The 12,282-nt window shown below is 33.7% G+C and overlaps 1 protein-coding gene across 4 annotated transcripts in view; it reads right to left on the reverse strand.

Annotated features, from left to right (window-relative positions):
- ENOX1 (ecto-NOX disulfide-thiol exchanger 1) overlaps positions 1-12,282 on the reverse strand; it is a 1,465,540-nt gene that overhangs the window by 151,989 nt on the left and 1,301,269 nt on the right. For all 4 annotated transcript variants that reach the window (XM_053707980.1, XM_053707982.1, XM_053707981.1 and 1 more), the window contains one exon: positions 460-513. In XM_053707980.1, the coding sequence (XP_053563955.1) occupies positions 460-513 (54 nt within the window). The remainder of the gene's footprint in view (positions 1-459; positions 514-12,282) is intronic.

The following is a 12,282-nucleotide window of genomic DNA, read 5'->3' on the forward strand; positions in this document are numbered from 1 at the left end:
CAATTTTCTGTTTAAAACTTACCAGTAAGATATAACAAAATTAAGTGCATGCATTTATCAATATCCAATTAAACTAAAACTGTATTTGTGATTCATTACTAGCTCTGGTACACAATATTTTTCTACATAAATGAACGTTTTTCATTTCCTTTTAAGATTAATGTGAACTGTAACCATATAATTAATAAGCAAGGCTCAGGAAATGAATAGAAATCTAATAATTGCTTTCCAAAATAATTAATATTTTTAGCTTAGATCATCTTAGTCTTTACACTTTACTTAATCATTCTGGTAACAAATGACACCGCAATGTCACGTTTATTTTTTGCAAAAAGATGAGTAAATCTTACAAAAAAGAACAATCACTATAATTTGGATTATCAAGAAATTGGAAAGACACAATATGCAGATTAAACATTCTGCATTTAATCCTTATTAGTCCTATTTGATGGTACTTACTTTGGTGAGGCATTCGTGGTTGTTTGATTCCGTAACCTCTTTGGCACCATTAAGCTGCAAATAAAAATAACAAACTTAATTACTATATATATCTGCATCAGTTTTTTTCTCTATTTTGGCTCTATACCATCACAATCTAAATGTAATACTTAGGTCGCCATGATAAAAGCATTGTCACAATAGTGCTATCCTGTAAAGGTATAGAGATTGTAGGTGGAATGTTGTAAAGGGATCTAATCACTATTAGAAGGTCGTCTCACAAGGAAGTGTTTTAGTACACTTTACTGTGGGAGGTGAGAGTTCTCTGCCAGTGGTGTTATGTTCAAAGAAACATTCCCATGCGCAGAACGGGTAAACAATCCCTTTAGACAGTATTGAAAGATTATACATGATAATACAATTTACATGTGTGCACCAATTGTGAAACTCTTTTGTTGCAATTCAACAGTGAAACTTATACATGAATAATAAACCTATATGAGCTGGGAGATTGTGAGTATATTGTGCATGTGTATGCATATATAAATATATATATATATATATATATACATACCGTAAAATTATATATTATGAACTGTTAGCATCACTACACACTATTAAAATCGGTGCATCAACATAAAGGCTTATATGATCCCCAAAAAACAAAGCAAATCGCCATTTAGTTTGTCGCTAATACTGCGTGTTTGATTTTTTGATTGGCATACTGGAAGATTACCAAGGAACAAAAAAATGTCCATCTTAAAGGGACATTATACACTCATTTTTTATTTGCATTAATGTTTTGTAGATGATCTATTTATATAGCCCATAAAGTTGTTTTTTAAAATTTTTTTTATAGTTTTGCTTATTTTTAAATAACATTGCTCTGATTTTCAGACTCCTAACCAAGCCCCAAGGTTTTATGTGAATACTGTCAGCTACCTTCTCCAGCTTGCTCCTGTTTGTGTAAAGGGTCTTTTCATATGCAAAAGGAGGGGGGGAGTGTCTTATTTCCCACTTGCAGTGGGCTTTCCAGCTACCTTTTCAGCAGAGCTAAACTGAAAGCTTCTAAGTAAGTTTTTAAACAGTTTTATACTGGATTTTTAGATCAGTATCTGTGCATTTTATTCTTTATAGTAGTGTCTATTACCTGCAGTTGTATGAAAATGAGTGTATACTGTCCCTTTAAGTAGAATTAACGGCAGAAACATTTAGGATTGTTTGTGATCACTGGAAATAGACACTGATAATAACAGCCGACATTCAGAAATGGCTGAAAATAAGTGCAAGATTCCTGAGCTCCTGGGTTTACCTAGGTATATATATATATATATATATATATATATATATATATATATATATATATATATATATATATATATATATATATATATATATATATATATAAAAAAGGACAACAAGATAACAAAGACAATTCGATAATAGTAAATTGAAAAGTCTCTTATAATGAATCATGATAGGTTATTTTGCCTTTCATATCCCTTTAACAGATCACTTTAACAGAAATACAATTTAAGAACTCCATTTCATGTAATAACGAGAAGCTCTTGAGTGTAGGAAAATGTTCATTTTAATGAGGTTTACAAAAAAATAAAAGCATGCACTGTATATCCTTGCCATTGCGGAAATTGTATATTTATGCCATTTATACTGAAAATAACAGGGCTGTAAAGTCATTTCCAGACATTAGTGAGATGTATTGAAATTATTTTCAAAGATACTGGAGTATTTCTAATTAGGCTTCAACAGCCTGATAATGATTTGAACTTTGTAGTACTGGCATCAAGCCATTAGCCAGAGGGTTCTTGCACCTATGGCTAAGTTAAAATGGACTTTTCAGTACATCTAAATGTGCTAGAAATCTCTATTTCATGTGAGATAGCATTTAGATAACAGATTATGCCTTGAGGCAATAATAAAGAGAAGAAGAGAAAAAAAAAGATTTATCTTAAACAGAAAATGTCAGGAAAATATTATTAATATCTTTACATTTTAAAGGACCAGCATAACACCACACTGAATAGTGAAAAAAATCATATTATAGACTAAAACATTCTAAGGTTCAGACAGACCTGTTCAAATGGGCATATGGTTAGCACCAAACTGGTACCTTACTGGCATGAGTATATTTTTAAGGTTATGGGCAATGTAAATAATAAAGACTAAATATAGAAATAATGACCCTGTTATGTTATGTTTATGTATGGTTGTAATCTAATTTTCAACAAATAATCATTTAAATCAACTGTATGCTAATTAGAATAGTAGTAGTTTTTTTTTCCAAAGGAATACGGAACCCTTAATATTGAGATTAAGGTCTTAACTGAATTGGTGAACCACAATTCAGTTATTTTTTTAATTACCCGCCTCTACTATGTCACACTGCTTATCTACCTCTCCTTCACCTAGATTACGAGTTTTGTGTTAACAGGGGTGTGGTGCTAACGAGCAGTTTATGCTCACCGCTCACTTGCAGACAGCGCTGGTATTACGGGTTTTTAGAAACAAAAAAGTGAGCGAAGAGCAAAATTTAGCTCCACATCTCACCTCAATACCAGCGCTGCATACGGTAGCGGTGAGCAGGTAAAACGTGCTCGTGCAAGAGCCGGCTGAAAAAAAACCTAACACCTTCAAAAAAGCAGCGTTTAGTTCTAACGCAGCCCCATTGATTCCTATGGGGAAATACTTTTTACATCTACACCTAAAACCCTAATATGAACCCCGAGTCTAACACCCCTAATCTTACACTTATTAACCCCTAATTTGCTGCCTCCGACATCGCCAACACCTGCATTATATTATTAACCCCTAATCTGCTGCCCCCAACATTGCCGAACCTTACATTATATTTATTAACCCCTAATCTGCCGCCCCCAATGTCGCCGCCACCTACATACATTTATTAACCCCTAATCTGCCGCCCCCAACGTCACCACCACTATAATAAAGTTATTAACCCCTAAATCTAAGTCTAACTCTAACCCCCCTAACAAATTTAATTTAAATAAATCTAAATACAATTAATGCAATTCACTAAATTATTCCAATTTAAAACTAAATACTTACCTATAAAATAATCCCTAAGATAGCTACAATATAACTACAAGTTACATTGTAGCTATCTTAGGGTTTATTTTTAATTTACAGGCAACTTTGTATTTATTTTAACTAGTTACAATAGTTACTAAATATAGTTATTAACTATTTAATAACTACCTAGCTAAAATAAATACAAATTTACCTGTAAATTAAAACCTAATCTAAGTTACAATTACACCTAACACTACACTATAATAAAATTAATTACCTAAACTAAATACAATTAATTACAATTTTAAAAAAATATCTAAAGTATGAAAAAAAACACACTAAATTACAGAAAATAATAAAATAATTACAAGAATTTTAAACTAATTACACCTACTCTAATCCCCCTAACAAAATAAAAAAGCCCCCCAAAATAAAAAAAAGCCCTACCCTACACTAAATTACAAATAGCCCTTAAAAGGGCATTTTGCTGGGCATTGCCCCAAAGTAATCGGTTATTAGAATTAATCATTCTAATAGAGATATCAATACACAGAGAGGTTTATTTGAGTATTAATTAATATTAATTGTTATCAAGTTGGGGTCATATTATTATAACACTTATAATATTAATACACGTCATATTAATTTACACATATATTTGGTTTATCTGATTACTCAATACACACACTCATTACATTGGGGGTTATATGAAATATATATCACAATAGTATATATAAATGTATCCTTAACAAGGTATAGGGGTTAATATCTATTTGGTAATAGGATACTCATAAGTAGGGCAATTATATAAATTATTAACACATTATTTGAGTTATATATAGCCCTGTAACCCATATATATTATGATATTTAAACACACAAATAAGACTACTGGAATACTAGAATATAAGTCATGTATATGTAGGTATAGGTAATAGGACACTCATAAGTAGGGCACCTATATAGATTATTATCACATAATTTGAGTCATATATAGCACTGAAACACACATTTATGATATTTAAACACACCAAATAAGACTACTGGAATACTAGAATATAAGTCAGTCGGTTTGATTTATTACATAGCACCTTATTTTTAGGGGGTTTATATAATTGTATATTTATTTACTAATATAAACACATAACTAATCCATTAAATCACACATTACATGTTAACACCCTTTCACACTGACACTATTGGGGCTGTAGTATCCGTTTTGTGCCTCTGTTCGGGTTTGGGGCAGATAGTCATCTATACGTAGATAGGTTTTGCAGAAATTACCCACATTGGTGTAGATCAGATTTGGTATTTCGTGGAGGCTTTGATGGGGAACCGGCTTAGTTATAAGCTATGGGTTCATCAGTTTGTATATTTGAGGTAAGGCCTATCGTGAGGTATGGATAGGGTACCACTATTCAAATAGTGTATCAATGTTATTTGGGCACTGTATGTGGTATATGTACACTTCTCTGCCCATTTGGATTTGTGTTGTATGGTCATGGAAATTTGCATGACAGGTGTGACATCGAGTAGTAATGACACTCGGGTTGGAGCATTGTAGTGTGTTTTATGGCTTATTGCGGCGATCATTTACCTTAGTCAGTAACACTGTTGATGAATTATAAAGGCCTATCATATGGTAGTATTGAGGGGCAGAGAACACATCAGCCTATCATATAGGCACAGAGATGGAGTGGGTAGTGATGAGGATGGTCACACCTCCGCTGTGATAGGCCCCTTAAACTAAAATTAACTTCCTACATAGGCTAGATCATTCATTGACTAAATAAAATTTAGCATAAATGAAACAGTGTAATATGCTGTGTACACAAACAAACTAGAGTGTGGGGGGAAAAAACTGGACACATATTTTCAACACCTTGCACTGACGAAAATGGACACATACTTAGAACATCTTGCCCAGCGCAACTAAATAAAATAATAAAGGTAGGATTCACGTAGATAAGATAGCTAAGGGGATTTTTTTAACAAAAATGATCATGGAAAACATAAAAATAATAACAACAGATGGGAAAAGTAGATTGACATGCCAAACATCTTTATAAACACCAAGAAAAAAATATTACTCCCCCTATATCTATGTATTGAGTTTTATATATAGATGGAATAAGGATTTATAAAAAGATAAGACATCATCAATTATTGTAAGACAGAGTGAAGATATTTGTGAGATAAGAATGTATTCAATGAAAGATGGAATGTAAATCATTGTGAGACAAAAAATGTGTATTATATCAACTGGGTAACCGTGAAAATCATTATTGATGAGACTGATGAGATGCAATATAAATTGAAATGTACATATATACTGTATATATATCTGTTATGTATAATGAAATGAAATGTATATTTATTATCTATGTTACCATTTGTGGGTATAGGATATATGTTGCTTATTAAGATTGCTGCTCCATATATGTGATGTAAGATAGGGCATACAGCTTTAATGGTCATATGGGTAGAATCTGAGTGTAGAGCCTGAATATGCAGGTGTATGCAACTTATCAATTAGAGAACACGCTCCTTTAAAGAGAGGATATGGTTCATTTTAGTTAGGAAGGAGCTATATAAAGCAGGTGTATTGGTAAGGTGTATACTATGCCTGAGGAAACGGCCTTATAGCACCGAGAAACACGTTGCATGTATAGGGGGACATTTGGATACCCTTATTCCACTTTTGTATTTGTTTTTAAACTTTTTTAATAAATACCATATTTTACAAAAATCCAAATTGAGTGGAAAGACCTTACCTGCCTGTGATTATTGAGCTCCTATTGAAGTACCATTATTGGCACTTCCCTGCACCTGGATCCTGCTCATTGGGAGAACCATAGTGGGGTGAGCTGACACCTGCTATAAATCTATCAGTCTGCATCTACCAGCACATTGGTGTGCTTGGTGAATATGTGAGTACCCATTGGACATTAGCAAAATATATGGTTATACTCTGATTGATCTGCACATGTAGTGCCTTCTATCTATGCTTTATATCCATTGCAGCACACTGAAAATCCCAGCTGTGGGTGAGCTGTTACACCCGATAATTCTACAGCCTGCACCTACTAGCACATTGGTGTGCTCTATTAATATGTGAGTACCCATTTGGCATATATTATATCAAGTTCATATTTGTGTTTGATGATCCTGCACATGAGGTGCCACTCTGTATTCTACAGCTTTAACCCGGCTCAATCAGTGAGGAGGAGGCAGCCAACATACAAAAATTTATTTTAAGGAGGATTCTCCTATATCCAAGAAGTATATTTTGTTCACTTGGGACATTTCTTTGTAAAATCTGTATGTATACTTAATATGCTTATTTGTATATTATACATAGTATCAGACATACTGTATACTGCCAACTATTAAGCAGTTTTACTCTTTTACAAGTGCCCCCTTAGATTGTATTATATTATTTTTAATTCACACCTGCATTGTCGTGATTGTCAGTTTCAGTACAGTCGTCTTCATAAATAGGATGTCAAATGGGATCACACCTTCATGACCAGGACTTCAAACTTGTTTGCGCCTTTGTGACCCGGAAATTTAAAAAGGAACCGTTTCTTTGGGACCGGGATTTCAACATTTGCCATTCCATCTTGTTTCTTTGTGATTAAGATGATGTTTTTATAAAAAAATTAGAAGGCGCAAAAATTGTATTGTTAGAAAACAAATTACAATATCAAGAACCTTGTGTTGCAATCTGGTTTCAATAAAAAAAAAATTCACAAAAACAAAACCTGTTCCCAACAGATTTCCAGTCTTGGCAAGATTTTTGTGGCTATATTATTGTCATCGAGCTGTTTCATGGTTTACAATGTGAGAACTGTTAAAATCCCATTTTAGAAGATAAGATAAGTTGTGGCCACTTCCTTCTAATAGAAACCCTTAGTGCTTCAGATATAGATCACGCCAAATTGTAAAACTGTGCTTTCTCAAATCAATCATTGGAAATAATGAAAAAAAATACTTTTAAATTAATAAAAGTGTCAATATAATTATTATCAAACATGCCCAGTATACCCACCGTGCCTATATACAAATAGCATTCATATTGTTTACCAGTGATCAGAATGGATTTAGATTACAATAGGTTAATCTCAACCATTCAAATGATGATTCCCTTATACAAAGAACAAAGTGAGTAGATGAAAACAACTGTAATGTAAACTTAAGAGGTGTGAAACGGCCATTATATATGTCAGTTTCTGTTGGATTGCCAGTTTTGATCTTGATAACAATTACTTAAAGGGACAGTCAACCATAGAATTGTTATTGTTTTAAAAGATAGATAATCCCTTTATTACTCATTCCCCAGTTTTGCATAACCAACACTGTTATAGAAATATACTTTTTACCTCTGTGATTACCTTGTATCTAGGAACCTTCTTCCAGCCCCCTGATCACATGACTGTGACTGTTTATTCTCTATTGTCTTAAATTTAGCATTGTATTGTGCTAGATCTTAAATAACTTTCTGTGCCTGAACACAGTGTTATCTATATGGCCCACGTGTACTTTTTGTCTCTTTGTGTTGAAAAGAGATTTAAAAAGCCTGTGATAAGAGGCAGCCCTCAAAGGCTTATAAATTAGCATATGAGCCTACCTATGTTTAGTTTAAACTAAGTATACCAAGAGAAAAAAGCAAATTTGATGATAAAAGTAAATTGGAAAGTCGATTAAAATTAAAAGTCCTATCTGAATAATGAAAGTTTAATTTATACTTGACTGTCCCTTTAACAATGGAAAACACATTTTTGGAAACTTTTCAAAAGAAAAATCATTCACAGCTGTGGGTTTTAACTAACTGAACCCATTTTGGATTGTAATTATTCTAAAAACACACTTCCTATATCAGCCAAAAATGAGTTATTGGGAGCCGATAATGGAAAGATTTAAATAGAGCCCTGTATTGTTTATCATAAATTTACATACTGAACATTAGTAAATGTTTGGTGATCCATGAGACCTCTTGGGATTTGTATTTAGGGTCTCACATGCAGATATTTGGGGCAGAGCCCTATTTCTATTTTAGAAGTAACAGAGTTAAGAGGTGCTTTGAGTATTGTGTAGTCTTTAATGCTGATATCTGAGTAAATATAAGTTGTAATATTACTGAGCAATATCTTTTTTGTGAACTCTTTTTAATCACAATATTCTTAAACGTTGAAAAAAACTGAGAGGTAGTAAAACTCAATAAAGCGTATACTTTTTCTAAGGTAGCTTTTTTAATGTTGTTTAGCTACAGTACATAGCCAAGAAAAAAAAAACTTTGTAATTTATATCAATTATTTAGAAAATCTAAAGAAAAGCAATTAATATATACGTAGAGATTATTTATCTGAAATATGCAGTGATAGTAAAAAAGTATAAATCATACGCTAACTACATTTCTTTTTCACTCATTAGAGGTAGCAGAGAATTTCTGAATTTTATACCAGTGTAGATGCATATTTCTGAGCAATTTACAATAATTATAATTGTTACAATAAAAGGAGAATTAAACAAAGTGCAATAATAAATGGCAGATATACTGTAGGTCATTGTTCTACATAGTATGTTATGGTAAACAGAGAGACTAAACAAAGCCGTGAAATACAGTAATTAGCATTCTAACATTCAGCAACTGTCTTAAATAGACAGAAACCTCAAAACTGCTTGGTTTTATTTTGAACTGTGAGCAAAGTTCATCCTGAACCAAAAGCATCCTCTTCATAAAGAACCAAGAAGATTTGCTAATCCTGTTTTTTCTTCTTCCAATGTGATGATAATATTTTGAGTTCCAAATTATTTTGGCTTTAAAACAAGGTGATTTCTTGTATTATAATCAATAGGTTATACAGACAATCCACCCTCTGCTGTTTTACACTCTTCAAGTTTATATTCTCTGAAGATTACAGGGGCCTTGCTTCCTCTTGCCTCCAGGATTAAACACAAAATTCTGACTCTGACATACAAAGCCCTCAACTTCACTGCTCCCCTCTATATCTCAGACCTTGTCTCCGGATACTATCCCTCCCGTCCCCTTCGCTCTTCTAATGACCTCCTACTCTCCTCCTCTCTTGTTAACTCCTCACATTCCCGTTTACAGGACTTCTCCAGACTGGCTCCCATCTTGTGGAACTCTCTGCCTTGCTCCACAAGACTCTCCCCTAGTTTTGAAAGCTTCAAGTACTCCCTAAAGACTCTTCTGTTCAGGGATGCATACAACCTACACTAACCTTTCCTAAAAACAGTTTGTTTCCTCCATTGCTATCCGCCATAAACCCCCTTAGAATGTAAGCCTAAGAGCCCAACTGCTTGCAGATCACCTTCACAAGCTGACTACAACAGTGTGACTCTAGGCAGGGCCCTCTACCCATTTAATCCCTATAATTACTACCTTGTATATCGCCTATGTTTATAGCGCTGCAGAATCTGTTGGTGCTTTACAAATAACCAATAATATTAAACAAATAATAATAATAATCCATTATATTGCCTGTCCCTGGCTGCTTCTCAGGCTAATTTATTTTGGAATGCATTCACAACATATATAACTGTACACAAGTGCACCCTACATAAGATCACTTCAGCTCATCTATGCAAAATCAGTACTACAGCTTTGTAGAGCTGTTATAAAAACTCAAGGGGACTCTTGATGTGATTACATAAACCATGCCAGGATTATAAATAAAATAGGAATTACCTATGGGGTTTACTTTGATGCTGGCAGGTGAGTTTACAAGCATTTTCCAAAATATGTTACTAAACCACTCTTTTGCATACAATCTTGGGCATAGGTTTAAATGAGCCCACTTATTGTCATTAAGCTTACCTGAGAACCTAATGTGTATAAATTGAACTGAGTCCTGAATACAATTCTAGCAGTTGCTGGCCTCAACTAATTTTTTTACTAAAGACTGGCTAGAAGTTGCACAAATGTAGCCTTGAACTATATGTATTATTTTTGCTATTGCTAAACTTGGGTAAATATTCCATAGATGCACTTGGTTAAAATGTTTTGGGCTAGATTACGATTGGAGCTCAAAATTGCGCTTTCGCAATATTTGTGCTCCACTCGTAATATCTGTGCACTCAAATGTGCACAGGTATTTGAAGTTGAGGTTGTGTTTGTATTTCATGGAAGCTTTGTGCTCACAAGAGTGCATTTCTATAGGCTCCAAAGGGAGCCTCGTTCTCATGCCGACAGTCATGGCAGAGTACCTAGCGCAGCGAAGGGGGTAAGTCACGCACCGTTAGGCAGCAAAGTTTAAATATATATGTATATGAACATATATATATAAAAATGTAAGTGTTTATATTAACACATAAATATATATGTATATAAGCATATACATATATATTTAGAGTAATAACACAGCCCCATAGCCCGCAATGTAAAGGCACTTTTCAGTGCCGTTTTTTTTTTTTCAAACAACCCACATCTGCACACTTTAACCCCTTAAAACTGCTTTTTGTAGTTATTTAGAAAAAATAAATATGGTACTTTACTATACACATTATTTTTGGGGGAAAATTGGGGGACATTTATTTCATTAACGAGCGGTCTGACCTCTGGTTATTGAAGTCTATCGCAAGCTTGTGGTAGCTTTATCAGCCACTTCTTATGACTGGTTATTTAATGTGTGCCCGTGAATGGGCACATTTGCCCCTTCACTTGTTATCTTGCCCATTATATTTTCAACATAATTGTAACATTTTTCAATTTCAATAAATATACATAAAAAATTGACCAACACCAGTCATTTGACAAACAATTTATGTATCATACTGCTGTGCTTTTTAGAAAAATAAATTTAGATATTTTAGTTGTGCCACTTCTATAGAGAATGTACTGCTTCTGAATATTTAAAGGGACATAATACTCATATGCTAAATCACTTGAAACTGACGCAGTATAGCTGTTAAAAGCTGACAGGAAAATATCACCTGAGCATCTCTATGTAAAAAAGAAGATATTTTACCCCACAATTTCCTCAGCTCCCCAGTGTAAGTTCTGTGTAAAAAGTTATACTTCAGTCACTGCCCAGCTGCAGGTAATAAGAAATGAACTGCAGCCAATCAGCATCAGCAGTGCTGAGGTCATGAACTCTTTTACTGTGATCTCATGAGAGTTGACTTAACTCTCATGAGATTTCATAGTAAACTTCTTTAAACTGAATAGGGAAATAACATGAGTGTGCACAAACTCACTCCCTTGCCTGTCCCGCTGCTTAAAGTCCTTTGCAATGGGGTTTGAATACCTAGGACATTTTGAGGTAAAATATCTTTCTTTTTTACATAGAGATGTTCAGGTGATATTTTCTAGTCAGCATTTTACAGCTATGCTGCATCAATTTCAAGTGTTTCAACATTTGGGTATCATGGCCCTTTAACAAACTTTAAACTGCTGATTAACATGAGGCTTTAGTTTCTGCTGCAAACTTAAACTGTGCTTGTCGAATGTTCTTTTAATCCATGTGGAATTTGCTAGTTCTGGCTTGATAAGCCTCAATGCATCATATTATAAATCTTGCCAATTTTGACTTGGCTAGAAAACATCCTTTTCTATATGCTTGGGAGATCACAAGCAGTACCTTTGTCATTTCTCACATCTTAGCCCAAACAATATTCATGCAGACTTCTTAATAAACTAAACTATAAAGTTTTTGTTGTGTGTGTTGTTGCTCTAGGTTTAGTGACTCAAGACAACTACCGTCTCCACCCAGAAAGAAATAAAACCTGTCACTAGCCTTAATATAGCTTTATATTGATGAAAGTCTTCATA

The sequence above is a fragment of the Bombina bombina genome, chromosome 3, assembly GCF_027579735.1.
Source record: "Bombina bombina isolate aBomBom1 chromosome 3, aBomBom1.pri, whole genome shotgun sequence".
Classification (NCBI taxonomy): domain Eukaryota; kingdom Metazoa; phylum Chordata; class Amphibia; order Anura; family Bombinatoridae; genus Bombina; species Bombina bombina.